Here is a 25,243-nt window from a genome sequence, read left to right as displayed (position 1 = left end):
GTCGTAGTCTTAAGTTTAATATCATGAGTACTGTGACGTCATAGATCACGTGATGTCATCAGTGTGTGACGCCACCAGCGATGTCAGTGGTATAATGACGTCAAACAGCCAGCCAATCAGAAGGCTGCGACAAACTGTACCCATGGATGCGGCAAGACACCGACGTCTGACTCCAAAAAATTACACATCGTCGAGTTTTAGCATCGGAGGTCCAACAGTGGCGGTCGGATCTTCACGGAGTGGGTAAGTAGATGCAGAAAGTCGTCGATTAGGAGACGATAATGTCGCGGCCGTGCTGATATTTCGCATTCTCCCAAAGGAATTTCTGTAGTGACCTACTTTTTGTTTTCACGGTGAGGTATCAGATGTGTCCCTAAACCATCTCGACTATTTGTTTTCTCGTGTGATAATCGAATTAATTAATGCTCAACGGCTTACGTGAACGAGTACTTGCAGTTTCTTATTGTGTAATTATGATGGAGAAATTATAGGTTAACGCGGTTCTGCTTACAAAACCTGTCGTTCTGTACTACTCTTGTCCTTCCAATGAATACGTATGAGCGTGGATTGCTCTGGTTGAAAAATAAAATGAAAGGAATGTATTTGTTACGTTTACTAAAATGCATCAAAGCGTCCGTTTGGCCTGTTACAAGCTTGAATTGGCCGGTACGCAGCTTGTTTCGCACGCGAGAATCCGTCACAAAAGACGATAGAAGACCTGCGATTGGGGCTAGTTAGTACATGATGCTGAATGGAAGATTACTAATTTTACAAACATTGAACGACAAAAAAATGATTCTGACTCGAGCCCTAACTTGCACGCTGAGTCCCAGTCCACATGTCAATACTGGGAAAGGATGCCGCCACCAGAAAAAAACGCCTATTACTTCTACGCGAAATTCTCCGAACCGGAAGCTGACAGTGGATTCGAATATATCAGAAACATGTCAAGGCAATATACGCAACGAGGGTTCTTCCCGATTGATGACAAGGTGCTTCCTGAAGAATCATATAAGTAACATATGTTTGTTATGGAAAGGAACTTTCGTATTCTGCAGAGAGAAAAAAATCACAAAAACGTAAATTCAGGAGATTATCAGCCTATCAGAACAAGGCCTATTTTAAAAAAAAGCAGTTATAACTATGGACCATGTGCTATAATTTGCTGTGGTACCTGTAGAAATCCGAGGATTAATGCATAAAAGGACGCGCAGACTGGCGAAAGGATATGCATGGAAGTGCTAGATGCGGCCAAGCGTTCTTCTTTTCTTTTTTTTTTTTTGAGCGAAGATTAGATTTCAGATTAAAGACACTGGGAAACCGGCATGATATTTGCGTTCTTGTCAAAGATTGCTTTAAGCCTGCTTGTCTAGGGAAAAACGAAGGCTCGCAGTCTCGGCATAAGACCTGTGAAAGCCGACAAAGCGATGATAACCAAAACCAAGAAGTCAAATCGGGAAAGTGTACGAGTACATGAGCCGGGAGAAGGTAGAAAAAGCCCGGACAGATTGCAAATAACTTACGGTCAGGCCATTCCTTACCATGAGGAAGGAACGCATTTTCAGGTGGTAGTGAAATACAAGGAAGTATTTTTTTCCATCCTAGCCAACATCGTTTTTTAAAGGGTCTATCCTACGAAACCCAACTAGCACTATTTACTAATGACATAAGCTCTTCCTTTGATATTAATATTCCTGTGGACGCAGTGTTCAGTGACTTCCAGAAGGCATTCGACAAGGTTCCTCATTAACAACTTTTTTCAAAACTTTCATGCCTAAATACAAGCCCCTCAATTCGTATACGCCGACAAGTGTTCATCTCAAATGTCCCAAGTCGTCTCCGGGGTGCCTCAAGGTACTGTTCTTGGCCACTTACTCTTCCAGACCTACATTCATGATTTGTCAAATAACGTATTGCCTAACATTCGTTTATTCGCAGATGACTGTGTAATCTATCGTCCCATTAGTAGTACTGCTGAAATAACCGCATTACAAAACAATCTAACTCACACTGAATCCTAGTGTAACAAGTGGTTAATGTCAATCAATACTAATAAAACATCCGTCATACCTTTTCATCGAAAACAATACAGCCCATCACCTATTACATAATGTTTGGTTCACTAATCTTCTGTGCTTCCTCCTGCAAATACTTAGGTATTAACAAAACCCACGGCCTTTCGTGGTATGACCACATCTCTGCAATCACAAACGATGCTAACCGCTGTCTTGGCTTCCTTCGTCCTTCGCCATCATTTAAAACAATTGCCTCTCCCTCTGTAAAACTTAGGCATATCTAACCCTCGTTCGACCAAAATTAAAATACGAATGCGCAATTTGGGACCCGCACCCATCATACCTTGTTAATACTCTCGAATCAGTACAAAATCGAGCCATCCGCTTTGTTTACTTAACTACAGCTACTTCACTAGTGTACCTAATCTAAAGTCTCAAGCTAACCTACCACTTCTCATTTAAAGAAGTAAAAGTTTTCGACTCTGTCTTTTTTTAAAATTTTGTCATTCACAGCTATCCAACTCCGTCATTCTGCACTTTCACCGGACTTCGCAACGTGTCAGCAAGCCTCAACAAAAGTGTTTTAACCACCATCTGCCCACACTACTGCGCATCATTTTTCATTTTTCATCTAGATTGCCGAACACTGGAATGATCTTCCCCCTCAAGCCGTGTTCCACTCCAATCCACAAGATTTTAATCAGTCCATAGAGAAAATAATTTATTTGTGATAACTAATGCACAACTTTGACATTATGCCGCTACCCCTTAAGTAATACCCCACACCTGGGCATTTGAGGTGTATTCTAAATAAATAAATAAATTGCTAAGACGTCTTTCTGAATTTGCGAAAACAACTCGCGGCCCTTCATGTATAGGGCACTATTTTCATATCAGAATAAAAAAATCTCGACTAACTCGAGATCACGAGTGGAAAGAAACAGCCCTACTAAGACGGGACCGGAGAGCAGACAAATACATGAGCTGACTAGCAACCAAATGATTTATTGCTACAAGTAAGGCAGCATATAAGGAGAAACCGGAAAAGTGAAAAGAAGAAAAAAAAAGAACCACACACGCGATTGAAAAACCCACCAACACAGATCAACATACGCGCATTCTTTTGCGGAGAGAGCTATATCGACGGGTTGCTGATGCACAAGTGGCCTAGCTTTTTTATACTGTGGGCCTCCTCTTTATACCGGAAGACGATAACGGTCCGAATAAGACCAGCTTCTCAATCTTCACATTGTGCACAATGTATGGGCAAATGGTTTTTGCGTGACCTGTCCTCTTTAATATTTGCATGTTCACGTAATCGGTCATTGATGCAGCGTCCAGTCTCATCAATGTAAAAACGACCGCATGACGTCGGAATCTTATAAACAATGCTAATGCAATAGGGAACTAACTTCTTGGGCTTCTTTTGGCAGCCTTTTTTTTTTCTCGTTGTGTATTGTGTCTTTCTTATTGTGTAATTATGGTGGGGAAATATAGGTTAACGCGGTTCTATACTTACAAAACCTGTCGTTCTTTACTACTCTTGTCCTTCCAATGAACACGTATGAGCGTGGACTGCTCTAGTAGAAAAATAAAATGAAAGGTATGTATTTGTTACGTTTGTGTGACCTGTTCTCTTTGTTCTTTGCATGTTCACGTAATCGGTCATTGATGCAGCGTCCAGTCTCATCAATGTAAAAACGACCGCATGACGTCGGAATCTTATAAACAATGCTAATGCAATAGGGAACTAACTTCTTGGGCTTCTTTTGGCAGCCTTTTTTTTCTCTCTTTGTGTATTGTGTCTTTCTTATTGTGTAATTATGGTGGGGAAATATAGGTTAACGCGGTTCTATACTTACAAAACCTGTCGTTCTTTACTACTCTTGTCCTTCCAATGAACACGTATGAGCGTGGACTGCTCTAGTAGAAAAATAAAATGAAAGGTATGTATTTGTTACGTTTGTGTGACCTGTCCTCTTTAATATTTGCATGTTCACGTAATCGGTCATTGATGCAGCGTCCAGTCTCATCAATGTAAAAACGACCGCATGACGTCGGAATCTTATAAACAATGCTAATGCAATAGGGAACTAACTTCTTGGGCTTCTTTTGGCAGCCTTTTTTTTCTCTCTTTGTGTATTGTGTCTTTCTTATTGTGTAATTATGGTGGGGAAATATAGGTTAACGCGGTTCTATACTTACAAAACCTGTCGTTCTTTACTACTCTTGTCCTTCCAATGAACACGTATGAGCGTGGACTGCTCTAGTAGAAAAATAAAATGAAAGGTATGTATTTGTTACGTTTGTGTGACCTGTCCTCTTTAATATTTGCATGTTCACGTAATCGGTCATTGATGCAGCGTCCAGTCTCATCAATGTAAAAACGACCGCATGACGTCGGAATCTTATAAACAATGCTAATGCAATAGGGAACTAACTTCTTGGGCTTCTTTTGGCAGCCTTTTTTTTTTCTCGTTGTGTATTGTGTCTTTCTTATTGTGTAATTATGGTGGGGAAATATAGGTTAACGCGGTTCTATACTTACAAAACCTGTCGTTCTTTACTACTCTTGTCCTTCCAATGAACACGTATGAGCGTGGACTGCTCTAGTAGAAAAATAAAATGAAAGGTATGTATTTGTTACGTTTGTGTGACCTGTTCTCTTTGTTCTTTGCATGTTCACGTAATCGGTCATTGATGCAGCGTCCAGTCTCATCAATGTAAAAACGACCGCATGACGTCGGAATCTTATAAACAATGCTAATGCAATAGGGAACTAACTTCTTGGGCTTCTTTTGGCAGCCTTTTTTTTCTCTCTTTGTGTATTGTGTCTTTCTTATTGTGTAATTATGGTGGGGAAATATAGGTTAACGCGGTTCTATACTTACTGTTACGACCAAGCATCCGCATTTGCGCGCTCTATTGTTCGCCTGTGGGCATGGAAAAGTTTTGTGAATATGTGGTGATGGTCCATTGGCTCTAAGTGAGCCTGTTTCCAGGAATCCTGTTTTGTAAGCATGTTTTGCTTTGTGGACAACCTGCAAATGCCAAATTGGCCCTGTCAAGAGAACGTCTGGAAAAACACAAAGAAACGTCCCCCTGCGGGAAATAGCAGGAAGTGCTTTCTTTTGTTCACCCTTCCAGTCGAGAAGTGCTATCCTCCAGTGATGAATGCCTCCTATCCAAAGGAGACGACAGAGTGACATGTCCGCTGACGTGCAGGACAAGAGAAGAGCATGACTCATACGGCCATTAAGTGATTTCCCGGGAATGCAGGAAAGATTTGCAATTGTCGAAAAGGGACCATGTTGGGAGCCCTATGCGGCGCCACGTGCACTCGGGTTTCTGAGAAGTAAAACCCCCAGAACCAGCCTGTGGTTTCTTTGCTGAAGAATAGAAATGTACCTCCTCTCCTCGCCGTTCCCAAGCTTTTCCCGCCAACAAGTGATCACGCCCAACGAATGAATGCCGGACCAGTCAGTGCTTCAGACCATCAGTGCAGTGATGTGTTCGATTGGATGCCGATACCTGAGGGGCGTGCCCTGGATTTGGTTGGTCAGCATCTTCAGAGAGGGGCTGGACATAGGGGGTTTTTAAGGACGCTGCAGAGCACGAAATGTCGCTCTGGGCCCTGGGTAAACGGCTCATCCAGTCGATTCTCGCTATGAACTCTTAACGTTTGCCATTTTGCTGATGTACCCTTCTTTTTCTTGTAAATATTCTTGTAAATAATCTTGTAAATAAGTTTCTCAAAGTGCCATTAAACCTGCTTGTACATATTTCACCAACTTCGAAGATTCAATCCTACTTCAACCCCGAGTCTCTGCACGCTACCAAGTGAAGGCCGGGTCGACATAGCCCCAGCGTCACGACAACTGGTGACCAGCGGTGGGATCTGAATCTACAAGCCACAACATCTGGTGATTGGAGGTGGATCTGAAGCTACAAGCCACAACACCTTGTGATCGGAGGTGGCATCTCAAGCAACAAGCAGGAGCAACAATCGGCCAACAAGAGGGCAGCTCGGAACATCGATCGCATGTGTGGGTGAGTGCTTGGCTTTTCTTCTGATGTGGACCAGGTTCTAGAACAGGGTTAGATTTTAGAACTGGTAAAGAGAGTGTGGAAACGCCTTTAGGTTTGGTAGTTTGCACTGTTGTTTTGGAAGTAGCCGACACTCGGAGCGATCATGGACCTACAAAAGCTGCAGAAACCGGAACTGTTGCAATTGTGTGAGGAATTGGGAATTGATACAAGTGGTTTGGCACGAAAACCTTTGATTATAAAGGCAATCACAGATTTGGGAGCCGATGATGAGGAGCTCAGTGAAGCATGGAACCTCATCGGTCAAAAAAAGGAACAGCTCAGACAGCAGAAGGAGCGGGAAAAAGAGCAGAAAGAGCGGGAAAAAGAGGAAAAGAGGCGTGAGCGTGAACTTGAGAGGGAAAAAGAGGAAAGGGAGCGCGAACGTGAGTGGGAAAAAGAGGAAAAGAAGCGTGAAAGAGAAGCAAAAAAGCTGGACCAAGAAATTGAGCTCCGGAAATTAGAACTAGAGTTGAGCAAGAGGTCGGGCAATTGTCCCCAGCTAGCGGTACCTCTTCTCAACAAGGAGGCAGATTTCAAGATGTCAAAGTACATGCAGCCATATGTGATATCAGGGGATATCGGTCTGTATCTGGCTAACTTTGAGCGAACCTGCGAAAAACTGTCCTTCCAGCGAGACACTTGGTCTCAGAGATTATTGACGGTTCTGCCCTGCGAGGCAGCGGAGGTTGTCGCGCGGCTAAGCAAGGAGGACGCGGACAACTACGAGAAGGTCAAAGCTTGCCTTCTGAGAAAGTATAGGCTTAGCGCCGAGGCGTTCAGACAACGTTTTCGGAAAGCTACTAAGTCCAGGGACGAGAGTTACCCTGAATTCCTGTACAATTTAAGAGTTAATTTGGGCGAGTGGCTAAAGAGCACAGATTCCTACAGTGATAGGGACGCTGTAGTCGAGCAAATTCTTTTGGAGCAGTTTTATAACTGCCTCCCAGAAAAAGAAAGAAATTGGTTACAGGACCGAGGCGAAATTAAGTCGGCAACTGAAGCTGCCGAACTTATTGAGGAGTATGCTTCGCGCCGACAATTCAGCAACCCAGCAGTGGATAGGCCCCGCAATCCCAAGTTCAGTATGAAAAACCGTCAGGAAAGGCACTTTGCTAGAGTTGGAAACGAAGAAATGAAGGTTTCTTCAGGCAAATTCCCTAGAAAGGACGGCAGTGAGAAAAGTGGGGAAGTGACCAACGTGCAGAACACAAAGAATAAGCTTGAGGCTAGGAAGCCGCTCACATGCTTTAGGTGTAATGAGCAGGGTCACATTGCCGTCAACTGCCGGAAAGAAAAGATTGCTTTCTCGTATGTCAGGGACTGCGATGAAAATATGCAGCTTTTAGAACCCTACCTGCATGACCTAGTAGTCAACGGGAAGCCTTGCAAGGTACTGCGCGATTCGGCCGCAACGATGGATGTTGTCCATCCGGCGTATGTATCGCCTTCCGACTATACAGGACAGTGTGCATGGATCCGACAGGTAGTTGAGGAACAGAGTGTGTGCTTGCCGATCGCGAACGTGGTCATCGAGGGCCCTTTCGGCGAATTAACAACCGAGGCTGCCGTTTCAGGAAAGCTTCCTAAGTGCTATCCGTATTTGTTCTCCAACAAATCGGACATGCTGCTGCGAAAGAGGGGCATCCTTTTCGGAGACAGAGTTGTGCAAGCCTTAACACGTTCAAAGGCGCGAGAACTAGCTACACTGCTCATTCCAGAAAAATCCACAGCGGAGGAAACGGCAGTTAAAACAATGATAAATGCGGAAGATAGCAGGTCAGAAAACTTTGAGAGCGAGGCATCTCAGATAAGTCAACTTGAAAGTGAGCTTGATGAGACGCGGAATGAGGACGTTCTTGAGAGTAACCTCTTGCCGCCAGTGTCTAGTAATCTCACGAGACTTTTAAGTGGAACCCGAGAGGACTTAGCTATAGAGCAAGCCAATGATCCCAATATACAGGAGATAAGGGAGCGCCACCGCGCCACTAAGACAGCAAACAATATTTCTTTCGAGATGAGAAAGGGAGTGCTGTATCGCTTATTCAAGGATAAGCGCGGAGTAGAGCGGGACCAATTAGTCGTTCCCCAAAAGTACCGCGGAGACTTACTGCGACTTTCCCATGGCAGCTCGTGGTCATGTCACCTTGGAATAAAGAAAACAAAGCAGAGGCTGTTGCAAGAATACTATTGGCCTGGATGTTTTAAGGACACGGAAAATTTTGTACGGTCATGCGACACGTGCCAGCGGGTTGGAAAGGCGCAAGATAAGTGGAAAGCTCCGATGGTGTTAGTACCAATCATTACCGAGCCGTTTCACCGGTTAGTAATAGATATAGTTGGGCCACTTCCTGTGACCGAGTCAGGGTACCGTTATATCCTCACTATGTTATGCCCAGCCACAAAGTTTCCAGAGGCTGTTCCGCTGCGCGAGGTGACGTCCGAGAGTGTAGTGGATTCGCTGCTGTCAGTGTTTGCACGAGTTGGATTCCCTTCCGAGGTACAAAGTGATCAGGGTAGCGTTTTCACGAGTGTCCTCACCACCTCATTTCTCGAGCGATGCGGCATTAAGGTAGTGCATAGCTCGATCCATCATCCGCAGAGCAACAGCGTAGAAAGATGGCACTCTGTTCTCAAACGAGTCCTGAGGGGACTGTGCTATGAAAACAAGCGCGAATGGGATACCTGCCTGCCTGCAGCGCTTTTCGCTTTGCGGTCAGTGCCGCACGAATCCACTGGATTTAGCCCAGCCGAGTTGGTGTACGGAAGGTCACTGCGCTCACCTTTGCGAATGGTGCGCGAAGCCTGGGAGGGGCGCGGAGAAGACCCAACAGTAGTAGAATTCATTCTGAACCTCTTGAATCGCTTACATAACACTAAGGAACTCGTTGAGGCCAGCATGAAGTCAGCCCAGGCTCGTTCCAAGGTGTACTATGATAAGTCAGCCCGTCAAAGGACGTTTTGTATCGGGGACCAGGTGATGTTGCTGAGAAGTTCAAGGCAGAATAAGCTCGAAGTACAGTGGGAAGGACCGGCTGAAGTCGTTGCAAAGCTTTCTAACACTAACTACGCAGTGAAAATTCCCGGTAGGCGTAAAGAAGTGCGCATTTATCATTGCAATCTTATGAAGCCTTATGTGCAGAGGGAAGCCGTGGTAAATCTAACGTTAAACCTTCCCGAGGAGATGGGGGACAACTTGATTTGCCTCAGCGGAAAAGGAAGCAACGCTCAGGAGCTTCTCAAAAAGACGGAGCAGAGAGGAGAACTAAAGAAATCCCAGCTGTCCGATCTGGGCGAGATAATAACAGAGTTTGAGGCCTGCTTCGTGGACAGGCCAGGCAGAACTGATTTGACTGAGCACGATATTGAGCTGACTTCAGACGTGCCAGTGCGATCAAGGTGCTACCGATTTTCTCCAAGGCAAAGAGAAATTCTGGATAGGGAAGTAACTCGCATGCTGGAATTGGGAGTAATAAAACCCTCGGAAAGCGATTATGCTTCGCCTATGATCTTAGTAGAAGCTCCAGGTAAAGACCCTAGGCCTGTGGTAGACTACCGAAAGCTAAATTCTCTCACCAGGGATCAAGTGTATCCTATTCCGAATATTGAGGAGAGAGTAGAACAGGTCAGTAGAGCGGCATATGTGACTACGCTGGACCTTACTCGAGGATACTGGCAAGTACCGCTCACTGAACGCGCCAGCAGATACGCGGCTTTCGTCACTCCGACGGGCAGCTACCAGCCAACAATGATGAGTTTCGGGCTCAAAAATGCTCCATTTTGTTTTTCCCGACTCATGGATAGGGTTTTAAAGGGGTGTGAAACATTCGCGGTGCCTTATTTAGACGACATTGCGGTTTTTTCCGACTCATGGGCGGACCATATGGTACATCTAAGAGCTGTACTGAGCCTTTTTCGTCAAGCTGGACTAACCGTAAAGGCCGAGAAATGTTGCCTGGCAAGGGCGACCGTGGACTACTTGGGTCACAATGTAGGTCAAGGTTTCAGGAAACCCAGCGAGATTAAGATTTCTGCGGTAGCAGACTACCCGCGGCCGAGCACGAAGACGGAAATTCGAGCATTCCTGGGTCTGACTGGATACTACAATCACTACATCCCTAACTATTCAGCTTTGGCTAGCCCTCTGACCGACGCTCTCCGCAAGACAGAACCGACAAATGTAGTCTGGGACGAACAAAAGGAAGCCTCCTTCGTAAACCTGAAGGCTGTGCTGATTAGCCGTCCGGTATTGCGAGCTCCAGACTATGGCCGAGAATTCACGGTCCAGTGTGATGCCAGTGATCGAGGGTTAGGTGCTGTTCTCTGCCAGAGAGATGACGACGGTAATGAGCACCCCGTGCTCTACTTGAGCAGAAAACTGAGTTCTAGAGAGAGGGCTTATTGCGCGTCAGAGAAAGAGTGCGCTTGCATTGTATGGGCCATTCAAAAATTGAAGTGCTATCTTGGAGGGGCCAAATTCACCGTAGAGACGGACCATTGTCCCCTGGCTTGGCTGCAAACTGCGACATCGAAAAACAGTCACCTTCTTAGGTGGAGCTTGATTTTACAGCAGTACAATTTTGAAATATGATACAAAAAGGGGAAGTTAAATGGGAATGCGGACGCGCTTAGACGCTCTTTCTAAGCGGTCCGAGATGTTCCTCACCATGTATCCAAATTGATAATCAGGTTTTATTTTTTTTTTTCGTGCGCTTGTATATATGTGACTATGTAAAGCAGCACGTTTGGTTTTCGAGGCATACGTGGGTCCTGAACGTCTTGAGAGTGGGCTTTTCTCGAACAACAATGGCAGTTTTCTTTTAACCTGGTCTCTTCAGACGGGAGCCGAGTGCTTGTTTGGACATGTGGTTGAGTTTCAGTCAGCTCGAGCAATTTGGCCTACAACAATCAAGACAACGCGACAAGCAACAGCGAGCTTCAAGCGTTCACGTGCAGGCCATTAAGTCGTCTCTTCATGCAGCAGCTGCGGCTGCTGCCCTCCGAGTCTCTTCTGGCGGGGGAGGAGGCTGTTACGACCAAGCATCCGCATTTGCGCGCTCTATTGTTCGCCTGTGGGCATGGAAAAGTTTTGTGAATATGTGGTGATGGTCCATTGGCTCTAAGTGAGCCTGTTTCCAGGAATCCTGTTTTGTAAGCATGTTTTGCTTTGTGGACAACCTGCAAATGCCAAATTGGCCCTGTCAAGAGAACGTCTGGAAAAACACAAAGAAACGTCCCCCTGCGGGAAATAGCAGGAAGTGCTTTCTTTTGTTCACCCTTCCAGTCGAGAAGTGCTATCCTCCAGTGATGAATGCCTCCTATCCAAAGGAGACGACAGAGTGACATGTCCGCTGACGTGCAGGACAAGAGAAGAGCATGACTCATACGGCCATTAAGTGATTTCCCGGGAATGCAGGAAAGATTTGCAATTGTCGAAAAGGGACCATGTTGGGAGCCCTATGCGGCGCCACGTGCACTCGGGTTTCTGAGAAGTAAAACCCCCAGAACCAGCCTGTGGTTTCTTTGCTGAAGAATAGAAATGTACCTCCTCTCCTCGCCGTTCCCAAGCTTTTCCCGCCAACAAGTGATCACGCCCAACGAATGAATGCCGGACCAGTCAGTGCTTCAGACCATCAGTGCAGTGATGTGTTCGATTGGATGCCGATACCTGAGGGGCGTGCCCTGGATTTGGTTGGTCAGCATCTTCAGAGAGGGGCTGGACATAGGGGGTTTTTAAGGACGCTGCAGAGCACGAAATGTCGCTCTGGGCCCTGGGTAAACGGCTCATCCAGTCGATTCTCGCTATGAACTCTTAACGTTTGCCATTTTGCTGATGTACCCTTCTTTTTCTTGTAAATATTCTTGTAAATAATCTTGTAAATAAGTTTCTCAAAGTGCCATTAAACCTGCTTGTACATATTTCACCAACTTCGAAGATTCAATCCTACTTCAACCCCGAGTCTCTGCACGCTACCAAGTGAAGGCCGGGTCGACATAGCCCCAGCGTCACGACATTACAAAACCTGTCGTTCTTTACTACTCTTGTCCTTCCAATGAACACGTATGAGCGTGGACTGCTCTAGTAGAAAAATAAAATGAAAGGTATGTATTTGTTACGTTTGTGTGACCTGTTCTCTTTGTTCTTTGCATGTTCACGTAATCGGTCATTGATGCAGCGTCCAGTCTCATCAATGTAAAAACGACCGCATGACGTCGAAATCTTATAAACATATCTTAAAACGCAGAAGCATTTCGTGCGTTTTTTTATACCTTTTTTTATGCTACTTGCATGTGCTTGCAGGCGTGAGCCTGCGCCACGGTGGCCTGCGCGCTCTGTCAAAGCTGCACGCGGCGTGCATCGCCTGACTGGGCTACATCGAGTGCCCTCTTGACAAGAAATGCAGCGTTCAGATGAAGCCGCGCTTTTATCGCGGCCCAGACGTCTGACAGCGGCAGTTGCGGAATGATTCCAGCCCCACCAAGGTAGACATCCGCCTTGGCCCCACCTGGGCAGTACTATCGCGAGTGCCAAAAGCGGAGCGCACCGAAAAGGGTCTGGCTAAGGCAGTCTGCATGTCGCCATCAAAGATAGGGACGCTCATCCGGTTTGCGCTATATTTTCTTCTGTTTTCTTAAGCGCTCGTTTTCTCGTTTTGTCACTGAAATTCTCCACAAGGACCATGCGCCACATTCAGTCTTTACAGAGGTGACGACTTGCACAGCGCGGTGATCGGCGCGGTTTCGACATGGTAGAAGGAGCAAGGTTTCGCTGCAGGCAGTGGCTTTGGACCGCGTGGGTGAAACGAGCGCTCTTAGCTCTGCTTACAACGCTCCAATTTTGTTTGGTTGGTTGGTTGGTTGGTTTGTGGGGTTTAACGTCCCAAAGCAACTCAGGCTATGAGAGACGCCGTAGTGGAGGACTTCGGAAATTTCGACCACCTGGGGTTCTTTAACGTGCACTGACATCGCACAGCACACGGGCGCCTTGCTTTTCGCCTCCACCGAAAAGCGGCCGCCGAGGCCGGGATTCGATCCCGCGTCCTTGGGAACAGTAGTCGAGCGCCGTAACCACTGCGCCACCCCGGCGGGGTCAATTTTTGTTTCCATCATCGCACTAGCTTCACCCACGAGGAGCTCAGCCACGATCGGAAGCGAAACCTTTCTGCGCAAGTCACCACCTCTGTAAAGAATGAATATGTCCTAGCAAACGAACGTAAACGGGAACAGAAGCAAAAATATCGCAAACGGATGAGCGCGTTCCTTGATGCCGACAGGCAAACTGCCTAAGCTGGACGTTTTTCGGCACACTCTGTTAGTATTTCTGTTAATCGCGATAGTGCATTATGGAAAGTTAGCTGAATTGGATGGGATTTGTTTCGAAAGCAGGAAACGTGATAACACGAGGAGGAGGTCGGCAAGTGTTGCTCTTGTGTTTGGGGCTCGTCCCGAGGAGAATCAGCCATCTTATCGTGTAAATGGCTTACGACAAGCACTGGTGCCAACTGCTCGCGACTGTTATCTTGTGCGGGTGGCCTCGTAAAGTGGTTTTCGATTTGCTGACGTCATTACAATAGTTGCCACGAGGCTGTGTAGCCTTCCTTAGAGGAAGAACTCCCGGTGGGCACGCTTTGCGAGCATGCGCATGTTTCTATTTCTTCCCGATGACAGTTATGGGTTAAAATACAGCAGATAAAGAAGTGTAGAGCTTTGGGTCGCGTAAGGAAGCAGAAAATCTCGTTTTTTTGGCATCGTTTTTATTGATAGCCATTGATAGCCCATAGCCCATTGTACAAAACTGCTTTTGCATCTCGCCCACATCAATGGGTATCCGCCACGGCTGAGTGCCCAAATATGACATTCGGTGCTCTATAAATATCGCACCGCTGAGACAACGACAATAGGCATGTTGCATTCTTGTCAGAACATCAGAACAGGCAGGCGAAAATTATACATCATGTCTGCCTTCTATGATGTTTAAAAGAACACACATCAGCTCTGAGCCCAGGTGCCATTGGAAGTCGCCCAGCTCCCAGTGAGATTGAGTCACCTTTTCAGGAATTTTGTATCGCTGGAGGCTCTGTAAGTAAAAGGTTCCCGGTAATCTGCTGTGTATAAGCCAGTTTCCTGCTCTCAGCGGCCACATAACTCAAGCGTTTCTAGCGTTTCACCATGTAATCCTTTGTAATTTCTTTCAAATATGTGCTCTGCCGCACCTGCATTTTACTATATAGGTACCGTAAAACATTTTTGCACGCTCCGAAGGCATCGAGACCCGTAGGCCGTAGCACAGTGTGGAGAAAGGGTATAGAGAAAGAACCCTTGAACCTACGGCTGTAATTTTTTTCATACGTTCGTAAGTACCCATGCTTGAAAGTACGTTTTGGTTCTCCGAGTATTGCCGCCACAATAACATTATCACCCAGTATATATTGGTAGCTCAGCGCGATTTCCTATAAGAGAAGAGTATAGCTTGGGTTATTAGTTATCTTGTAGCACCGCAATGTAGCCTGATCGCACAGAGCGTGTGAAAAGCGATAAGATATTACTTGGGTGGGGGTGATGCCCTTGCAATGGCCTAGTTGAGTACACCGGCAAGTTCCCCTCTCGCTCCTCAAGAGAAACAATGAGTGAGCATTCCGTGATGGGCAATCACTGCGAGGCGAAGATAAGCAAACAGTCCTGTAAAGCCGGTTGACGTCGGGGGCGTTAGCTGGGAGAGGGAATTAAAGCTGTCACGCCCACTTTTCTTTCCTTCCCCTCTCTAAATAAATCTGTCGACTATAGATCTCCTTTTGCCTCCTCTCCTGTATCAGGTCTCTGCTTTTTGTTTCGGAACAATTTCTAAACTATGCTGTGACGTTTTACAGCGTGTATAATTTTTTTATCTGTGACGCATCGGTAGTGCAGTGGAAGTTGATTTTACATGTAATAGCATCGCCCAACAATGTATCTGCCATCTGTACGATTATTGGCAAAAAAGGCATTAAATCATAACTGCGGTGCCATATCGCATCTGGGTCCAATAGGGTTTCGGAAAAAAAAAAAAAACGTGTTTAGCTGACCAAACGAAGTAGCGCTTTTAGATTGAGTGGAACGAATGACAGGTTTGGTTTGGTGTGCTTGGGTTTGTATAGTGTTTAACGTCCCAAATACGTGCCGGGATTTTAGGGACGGCGTAATAGAGGGCTACGGAGCTCCTTCACTGGGCATTGATACCGCACCTTCTTTTCGCCTTTATCGGAAAGTAGCCGCAGCGGCGGCGTTTGAACTGCGTCCTTCGGGTCCAGCTTCGAACACCCCAACCACTCAGACACGAGAATGAAACTCCGGCTAGTTCCGGTTTCAACTACTTTAGCGCTCCTGGCAACTGAAACGATGTTTGCCAGGAAATTATTCCCTGTTCACGCATACGGTGGGATAAGATGCGGAGATAGCCGAATTGTCTAAACCGCCGGCAGTACTCCTTTTTCACACGCGTGGTGGTTTGAATCGCGCTCGAAGACAATTTTTTTTTTCAACGCTTCAAAAGGCTTTCCTCCAGCCGCTATTATATGAATTGGCGTTAGTATCTTAAAATAGAGGCAATGGACTTCTATGGAAATTCCCTCCCCCTAACTCAACCACCATGGCGGGGCTGAAATGAATAACTATAAAGCATATCAGGAAATAGTGCGTCGCTCTGTTGCTCATATTACATTGCTTTCATTTTTCTTCCTAAAAATTTTTTTTGACGTTGCGCATAAAAAAAAATAACAAAAGTGCTTTTTAAGGTATTACAAATACCACTCACGTGCTGTCAGGCTGCACTTGGCGAACACCATGGCACCGCCGGCGAAAGCGGTGCCGTAGAACGCAATCATAGCCTCCAGGCTGGTGTTGCAGTGGATGCCAGCCATGTCACCGGGTTGGAAGCCAAGGCTAGCCAGTCCACCGGCGACGCGGCTGCACGCGTCCTGGAGCTCCTGGTACGTGCATCGCTCTCCCGTGTCTGCTTTGATCTGGCGGCCAGCAGCGAGACAACACCGCACGACTTATTCGTCTTATTCGTCTCTGTGCCCGAATTTGCATGCGACCGGGAAACATTTATCGATTGCGTGAAACAGATTTTACTTCGTCTAAAGTTATGGCTTATTTTACCTTACGAATCTCTATTGACAGCCACGAATTAGTTTATGCTTGCTCTGGCCCCTCGAAAGCCATTGCTTCATATCAGCGTAACAAATTGGGCCAACGTACATGCCATCGCTTTAGTATTGTAGTCAGGATTAAGACAACGAAAGCACTCCACTAGTGCACTGCACTGTATTTCCACGCGCATGGGCGCGCGCACACACATGCACACACAGAAAAAATATGCCGCCTCACTGTTCCGTACAAAAAGGATCTGAGCAAAACGAACACATGGCAGTGTCCACAGCACCACACCTTGTGGTTCGAGCGGATATGTTCATTGCATTAATAAAATGCTCTAAAACTATTTTTTTTTTCACAAGCTTGCTTCATAAACTGGGCTAGTGGTAATGCTACTCAGCGAAGCCTCCTTTGTGCCCATGTACAGGCGCGGCCGTACTAATACGAAGCACACTTCTGGCGTTTTAAAATTTCTCTTTCGTTCCGTAAAGGAGATGTGACAGCTACTTGCGTCCATACGTGAGCGTACCAGCTGCAAATGCTAATACATGCATAAAGCACTTCCTAATATTCGGTACACGTGACAAACGTTTTTTATTGCTGAGGCATGTTCACGGTAATATTATGATTTGGATTTCGCATTCGCCTTTTGTTCGACATAACAGAAGACGAAGGGCTTGAGAAGGAACGATGACTAAAGGGGAGTACAAAAGGGTCGATACTGAAGCTGTGCATGCTGAATATTCACAGATAAAAGTGGTAGATTTCTTAAGAGGTGTGGGGCTTCCAAATTTGAGTAACACGAGTGAAGAAAAATAAAAAGCACGAAGCGATGAAATAATCTTCAATCTTAAAATGCAAGTAAAAGAACAGCTAAATGAAATAGGTGGCTCAAAACTAGGTGAGATACTAAAAATTTTTGATATGAAAGTTCCTCTTGACTGCATTTTGTGCGTACATCTTCAGATAACCCTCATTTGCTAGTCAGCGCTTGAGTCATCATGATCACCTCTTCTGCGAGATGTCAAAATACTAAGGCATCGAACACACAGAACTTGTTTAAGGGTACTATAGGAAAGTGAAATGCTAAGCACACACTTCACAGGTTTCTGCAGTGCCCCGACAAAGAATTCATTGAAACAAAATCCCATCCGCCCCTTGAAAACAAAGAACACAGGGTACAGGAACACCGAGCAAGAAAAACACTACAAAAGCACAAGAAAATGAATGAGAGCTCAGTAATGTCTACTAATCGTTTTCTTCCAGAACGTGATTGAATGATATGCGATATAGTACTGCAATCAACGCTCACGCACGCAACAAACTTCAGACGTGTTTAATAAAAGGTTGGAAAGCCAGGAGGAGCGCTCACTTATTTACAAATAGATACTGTTTGTCCGGGATACTAGTTTTTTGGGAAACTGCAACGCTATCTACCACTCACACATGATGTAAGAGGTAGGGATGGTGTAGGTGACCCTTATTTTTATTAACTCAATCGAATTAAGCTGTTTCTTAACAGAACCGACGTTTCTTCAGGACAGAAAAGAAATGAGCATACAGCTTGAAGCAACAATTTATCACACAACTATGCTTGACAAGATAATGGCCAAAACCCTGAGGGCGCATATAGTGCCCTCTCACTTTAGAACGTGCTTTTCCGCTGTTGTAAAGGAAAGAAAAGAACCGAACATGTTCTGATTACATTCAGCTGCTTTTCGGCACTGTATTTAGAAAAAGAAAATGTCGAGAAATGAAATCATTCGCAGGGTTCACTATGCTTTGAACTAATCTAGTATTTTATTATCGTGGGAAATTGACATCCTCTGTGGTTAATGGCGGGTTAAGGAAATGCTCTTGCGACTCACTGTTCAGTTCGAATTTCCGAAAAGTTTTTTATAGGTAAGGAAATATTATTCAGTCTTATGTGGGTTTCCTCATTATTATTCTCTTACCTTGCAAGCTCCATAGAAAACTGTAAGCACTAATAAAACCTAAGTACCGTGTACCAGAGTACTTCATTACTTCATTAAGCACACTCTCAAATTTTATTGCCATGGGTGGAGTAGACGTCTCGCAGCGATGTGAAGACCCACAAGAATGAACACAGGGGCAAACATTACTGAACCTGCTGTACGTGTTACTTAGGCTAAACTGACTATTCTCCTTCTCCGGCGAAGTTGCCCTGCGCTTCGCTCAAGCAGGTGCACTGGTGCGCACGAAAGTAAAGAGGCTTTACCATTCTGTTACAAGCGCTCACCGCCAACCATTAACGCTCTAGCCAATCATCGAGACTTAGGAAATGCAAATGGCGCGAGTAAAGTGTAGTGAGCATGACGCAAGCAGCTCGTACCTTTCTCCGCCTTTTGTTCAGGCTCGAGCGGCTAACAGCGCGCACACTTGCTTACCAATGCTGTCCGATCCTTGAAATGACTCCATAGTGTTCTCAAGTAGGCCGCGTAGTCCACTTCGGGGACTGGCTCATCTGGTGAATACCCCTTCACTACCCGATCTTCGATGACCGGCGCATCATCCTCGTCGCGGGCCATGTTTCTCGGCGGCTCTCAAAGGTGCGTGCGGTCGCTCAGTCGCAATCCCAGCTGCAAGGAAAATGCGCTCTTTTTTTCTGGGGTGTCTGCGAGGTTTCTTCTCGCTGGCTGACGCAACGCTGCTTCCTCCTAGCGCTTAATAGTCCACAACCAGGCGGTTTTGTTCTGCCGCAAAGAAGGCCAGCCTCGGCACACGCAACAACAAACACCCCTCTGCTTCAAGGTTGTCGCCAGCCTTCCGTGCCGATCTTTCTGCGACGAACTGCCAGCAATCTGTTTCTGGTTCTCGACGCAACCTCGTCCAGTGGGACTGCCCAATTACAAAGGCAGTTAGCTAGCGCAGTCGGGATGGTTGCCTGGCGCTTGCACACAACAAAGAAGTGGAAGCTTGCGAAAGGAGGAGGAGCAACCGAAGAGGGGAGATTGCAGGGGACGAAAGAGGCACGGTATCCTGAACTACTCGAAAGATAGGGGTCGAGATAGCGCCTGATGACAGGGCCCGCTTGACTGACCTGGCACTTGGAAGAAGCTAGGCGAGGTAAATACTAAAGTTGGTGCATTTTCAGGGAACAAGAAAATTGATAAAAACTCGACGAGTGCAGCACGTGCTATCTAACGAGTTTTAGATTACTCAAGGAAACCTAAACGACACCGATGAAACTGGGAGGATTATCATGAGAAGTTCATTCATAGCCTATAAAGAATAGGGATATTCGAAATTGCGTTATTAGCTCCAAATATATATGTATATATATATATATATATATATATATATATATATATATATATATATATATATATATATATATATATATATATCATAAAGCGTCAATTTTAATGTGTGTCTGTGGCATGATAGATTTATGAGCCACAGAATGCGCCATGGCAAATACCCGTTCGTTATGAGTGACAGGTCGTGCGCCAAGAAAATGTTCGTCTCGAAGTCGAAAACGACGCTTGTTCAACTGAAGTCTGTGCTAAACACACTGCATACAACTCCATAAAGGTGCATTTCGTTTGCAACGACAGTGAAATAATATTGCTGCTTCAGCTTCAATATCTTCTTATGTCCTCTTTGAAGCTTTTATTTCGTGCACCATGGTGACGCGGCGAGAAACAAGCAGAAAAAAAAAAAAAGACCAGACACAAACACCGTTTTTTTTTCTGTTTTTTGTGAGGAAGCTAAATCAATCTGACTTTCGGGCTCCTGCGTCTGCATTACCAGAGTTTATCGTCCGTTGCGCCCAGAGTTAATCTTTCGTTGCGTTTACATTTTTACCCACATGAAAGCCGGACATTTCATGGAAAAAACAAATCGGCACTATCACTGATTTCATGTAGTTATCAAAATATTTTTCTGGTTTTCGGTCAAAAAGTATCCGTGCTTCCTTGCCCAGTCATCTAACCCAGCCTAGACCTCAATTCAGATCTTATCTTAGACCTCTCGTGCCAAGATACGAAGTCCAGATCAGTGTCAGACGGCGGCGGTTACCTCTTAGTGTTCCATATCTTTTCTGTTCGTCTTGAATGCTGCTAGCGAAACGCGGTGCCTGTAGCACAACGCTCTGCAAAGTTTTCTGCACAGCATTCGAACGCTTCTGCTACAGTGGCTCGATCACGAGCGTTGTTAAGTCGTTGATATGCATGCTCTGAAGCACACTCGAGATAACGATGCTCGGGTTCCTAAACGGGAGGCCGAGATGTTGAGAGATGAGATGTGGACGCCCGTTAGAACAAATGAATAAACTGTCGCCTTCGCACTGCAGTGTGATCACCGACCTTGAAGGGAAGCTGAGGTAACTTCATTGAGTCATTGCTCGCAGTGAAAATAATTCTCCGCCTCTTTCTTGACATATGGCGGCGTTTTTCCGTCACCAAAATACGCCTTTTATTATGCTGTCGAGAGACTTGCAGTCGAAGATATTCCTCGATTGGATTAAAATTGTGTCATCTGCACCGTAAAGAGTCATGACCACCGTTTCGAATGGCTGTGCAGCGTAGACTCTGGGATGCGCGCACAAAATTCGCTGTCCGTGAACATGTCGGTGAAATCGGCACCCGCATTTTGGTTAACGACCTTTAAAAGATTCGTTTTCGGTGAGACTGGTCTCCGTGATAATTAGAAGGCAGTGTTATATCGATAGAACCCAACCCATAATTGCTTGCAGGGTCACTTTTAGCACTGCCTCTTGTGACGTGGGCAAAGACTGCAATATAACCAGCCGGAGCTGAGCGTCACATCTTCGCTCGCAACAGCCTGCATGAAATCTTGAAATGGTCTATTTCTTGCGAAAATTGCTGGACGCACTTCGACTAACCGTGAACTATATACAACGAGGATTGAAAATGCTAACGTTTTTTTTGCCCCTTCTTGCGCGTTTTTTCTTCGTTCCTGCGCTTATTTAAGAGGAGACATGACAGTGATCTAAGGCAAACGCGGGTGAGTCGCTGTGGAGACACTATAAAACCAAGAGCACAGGAAGAAACGCAGGAAAATGCACAAAACAAAGACGCATAGGACAAGTGCTGAAAACCACGAAGTTTCTGAGAAAGTTGTACATCTTTCATTTGTAGCCGTATGGCTGCGCTCTCCGGGGTGGCACAGTGGTTACGGCGCTCGACTACTGTTCTCAAGGACGCGGGATCGAATCCCGGCCTCGGTGGCCGCTTTTCGATGGAGGCGAAAAGCAAGGCGCCCGTGTGCTGTGCGATGTCAGTGCACGTTAAAGAACCCCAGATGGTCGAAATTTTTGGACTCCTCTACTACAGCGTCTCTCATAGCCTGAGTTGCTTTGGGACGTTAAACCCTACAAACCAACCGTATGGCTGCGCTTGGGTGGATGTCAGTGATTAATTACTCCACTAAAATTTAATAATCACATCTTCATCTGAACAGTCTCAGTCATCGCACTTCGTACACGCAACAGAAGTACATTTCTCATGCGTACCACGTACCACTAGTCCTTATCAACGCCTTGCGAACTTTTCTCGCGCGTTAGCACTAAAGAGCTTTTTCATTATGCCATTGAGCTGCGCGATTTCTGAAGCCTCCAGTCTATAGTGTAGCAGTGACGTTCGCGTCTGCCGGTGGTTTCTGGGACGTCACGAGGCCGCATGTTGCATAATCGGTAGGAGCTACCTACTCGGGCAAATGTTCTGAGACGGGACACTCCGGTGCCCTTGCATCCTGAGTTACACTACTCCTAGACCCTGCAGGTTAAACCGGGGCTTTATATCTATGTTCTGTGGTCTTTCACATAACTTTGGTAGTTCACGACTGCATATGTATATACCCAATAACGAGTATGTGTGACACGAAACCGAAGTGAAAAACTGATGCACCGTTAGCGCACCAAACTTGCATTTGGACCCGTATTTTCAGCGCGAGAGAGTAAGCGCCTCTAACACGAAAAAAAAAAAATGTCTGGTGACGTCCGTAGGTCAGAGATGGAGCATCGACCGGTTTCAAAATGAGCAACAGTACTCTAGTACGGATTGAACAAGACTTCATTTTTCTTGAATGGCTGCTTCCTGGGGAAGCAGCCTCCCCAGGAATTAGATTCTGGGAGTCTAGATTACCTGGGGATGAGGAAGGGGGCGGGGAAGTGAATTATTTAATCATTTCAATAGTCGCTACTGTGAAATAGAATTCGTTACTATAAAAAGGTTGGTTGGTGCATGGATAGGATTTAACGCCCCAAAGCGACTCAGTTTATGAGAGACTGCGTAGTGGAGGGCTTCGGAAATGTCGACCACCTGGGGTTCTTCATCGTGCACTGACATCGCACAGCCCACGAGCGCCTTTATTTTCACCTCCATGGAAAAGCGACCGCCGCGTCTCGACCCCGCATCCGTGGGCATAATATAGTCGAGCGCCCTAACCACTGCACCACCACGACGGGGTCTATTCAAAAAGGCGCCTTGCGAAAAACAAGGGGCGGGACGCACATTTTCCTAGGGTGTGTGTAGGGAAATTATTGTTCTTAAGAAAAGCAGTCTCTCGAGTTTGGTTTGACAGCGCAATCTGGCCGCCGTAACTACCTGCCAGCTTCCCTGTGCGCCGTGCTGTCTCAGCAGTACAGGAACTATGGCACGTCTGATGCTGCAGTGAGCGGGTTTGCTATTAAATCTTTCCTCGAGATTTTTTTCTTCTCTTCTTGCCGTAAGAGGCTTGCCAACTGAGTTGTCTCCGAGCAGCAGTTTAAGTCCATACTCTGTCGAGATTTAATTACCAGCGATGAAACGTATACTAGGGGCGAAATATCGATGTCATCATTCAAATAGGCTTCCGCGTGCTATATGGGCTATAAGCGTAGTGAACATCTGAAACACTTATTTATTATACTTTTGAAGAACTATAAGGAACCTGCAATTACGTTTGCCATATCGATTAAACCGTCGTAACATACAGCTTAATGAGAGCAGAAAGAATTTGCGGTGCGCTCTCATAATACTTTCCACGCCACTTACAAGCGTGCTTTCGTAACCCATACGTGACCTGCGTGCATCAGCTGACTGGGCCGCGTCGAGAGCACCTAGGCGTGGCGGCTATCAGCCAAACACAATGCCAAATACTTCTATTACTAAGATAACTTTGCCGGACGAACGTTCGCTCACTCGAGTGGTATTTCGTGTGCCGCAAGGCGCAATACATAATGGATTGCTTGTGCGGTCAGAACGGTGGGACATACCTGTAGAAAAGCAATAGATGATCCATTTTTTGTTTTGTAGGCATGTGTGGGTATGCGTTAACTCCTTTTTCTTACTAGCTTAGTTTTATATATATGTACCCCTCCCCTCAATAGCTACCCCACCGGGGTGGCGCAGTGGTCAGGACGCTCGACTACTGTTCCCAAGGATGCAGGATCGAATCCCGGCCTCGGCGGCCACTTTTCGGTGTGGGTGAAAAGCCTGGCGCCCATGTGCTGTGCGATGTCAGTGCACGTTAAATAACCCCAGGTAGTCGAAATTTCCGGTGTCCTGCACTACGGCGTCTTTCATAGCCTGAGTCGCTTTGAGGTGTTAAACCCCACAAACCAAACCCTCAATAATGGCCTGTGGACCATGAGGGTGTCGGACATGAATCAATACACAAATACCTGCCCTTGCGTTTCCACAGAAGATAGTTTACGATCACGCACGACTTAATTACTTGATTTTAACGGACGTTTCTGTTCATTCTTCAAGTTGAGAAAATCGAGATCCGCAGCGGATTGTGAACTTGCAAGCATGTGGCGTTAATTGCCCCGTTGATATATGAAGGGGACAGGTCATCGGCGAGAGCATGGGGACGCCACAATATCCTTACAATATCCTTAATCTAAACATGGGCTCACCATCTATCTGTAAGGGCCAAGAATTTACCGCATTTCCATTCACGTTCAGTACAAAAGTCAGTATGAGCAAAGTTAAAAAAAAAAAAAAAAAAAAGCTGCTGTGCACCGTGTCCTGCACATAATCAAATATGTGGCTAATATACTTTTAATGAGGTGATGCGTGTGCCTACTTTGACGTACCTCCCCCCTCCGCCCCTTTTTGTTTTATTCATTGCCCCCGCTGCGGAAGAAAATAGGCTTGCTGAGCTTCACAGGGCAAAAGAAAAACAGAACTGAAGACAGATCGAGAAGCGACGATAGATTTACTTCCTTCCAAGGTCACAGAGACACTCGCATAGGCAACGGCTAAGCAGCTGAAGGAAAGCTCTAGGGCTGGCAAATAAACATGTCTTTACCCCTCCTGAAGTGGCACGCCTTGTGCTCGAAGCAAGCAGGGAACAATTCTCATAACCGGGGAAATGATGTCGAGTGCGGATCACTCCACTGTGCCTATCAAAGACTCGCGAGGAGCTGCTAGGTGACTCGCGAGAGTGTACTGTTGGGAAAACTAACATATTCCGATTGGTGCAATCCCCCATTTCCGACATAATACAGCGCATTCAGATACCGGCCATTGGCTGTTCCGGTTTTCCATCTGGATGGTCGCCACCACCGCACTAGAATGCCACTTACGTCAGCCTTCACACTCCCGTCGATTAATTTCTTCCTATCTCGCAATGGCTCACGCACGCGTACGTGCCCCCCTCTGTGGTCTGATGGTCAAGCACGAAGCTCAAGCTTATTCGCAAATGAAATGGGTGCATTTCACACCGGATTCTTACCTCAGATTTGTACAAATTTTAAAAACCGGAAAAACGAAACGCTATTTTCTGCGCGGTAAAACTGACCTTTTCGACTGAACTCCGTCGGGTTCGATAGGAATGTAACATTTGTGGGGGAAACTTGAGCTGCGCATTTCAGGGTATGACGCGATAGCGTACGCTACCAACCCACATATAAAGTCCCACTTTAACCGAGCCGCATGAACGTGCCTGCGTTCTAGAGGTAACGCGAATGCAAGGGTTTTGGCTGGCTGATTTTGATAGCACTCTCTCGTATGAAAGGAGAGGCCCTAGTTGGCACCTCC

General features: G+C 46.1%; 1 protein-coding gene across 1 annotated transcript in view; it reads right to left on the bottom strand.

Moving 5' to 3' along the window:
• LOC146203394 (putative 4-coumarate--CoA ligase 1) overlaps positions 1-19,090 on the bottom strand; it is a 44,894-nt gene extending 25,804 nt beyond the window's left edge. Inside the window, exons 1-2 of the mRNA XM_084588723.1 lie at positions 18,641-19,090; positions 15,892-16,099 (exon numbers count right to left, since the gene is read on the bottom strand). Coding sequence (XP_084444849.1) covers positions 15,892-16,099; positions 18,641-18,781 — 349 coding nt within the window. The 5' untranslated portion in view covers positions 18,782-19,090. The remainder of the gene's footprint in view (positions 1-15,891; positions 16,100-18,640) is intronic.
• Positions 19,091-25,243: the final 6,153 nt, after the last annotated feature.

This window comes from Amblyomma maculatum, chromosome 1 (assembly GCF_055883805.1).
Source record: "Amblyomma maculatum isolate TAMU_Amacu chromosome 1, ASM5588380v1, whole genome shotgun sequence".
Classification (NCBI taxonomy): domain Eukaryota; kingdom Metazoa; phylum Arthropoda; class Arachnida; order Ixodida; family Ixodidae; genus Amblyomma; species Amblyomma maculatum.
Note: the sequence above shows the minus strand (reverse complement) of the source record. Positions and strands in the feature narration are given on the sequence as shown.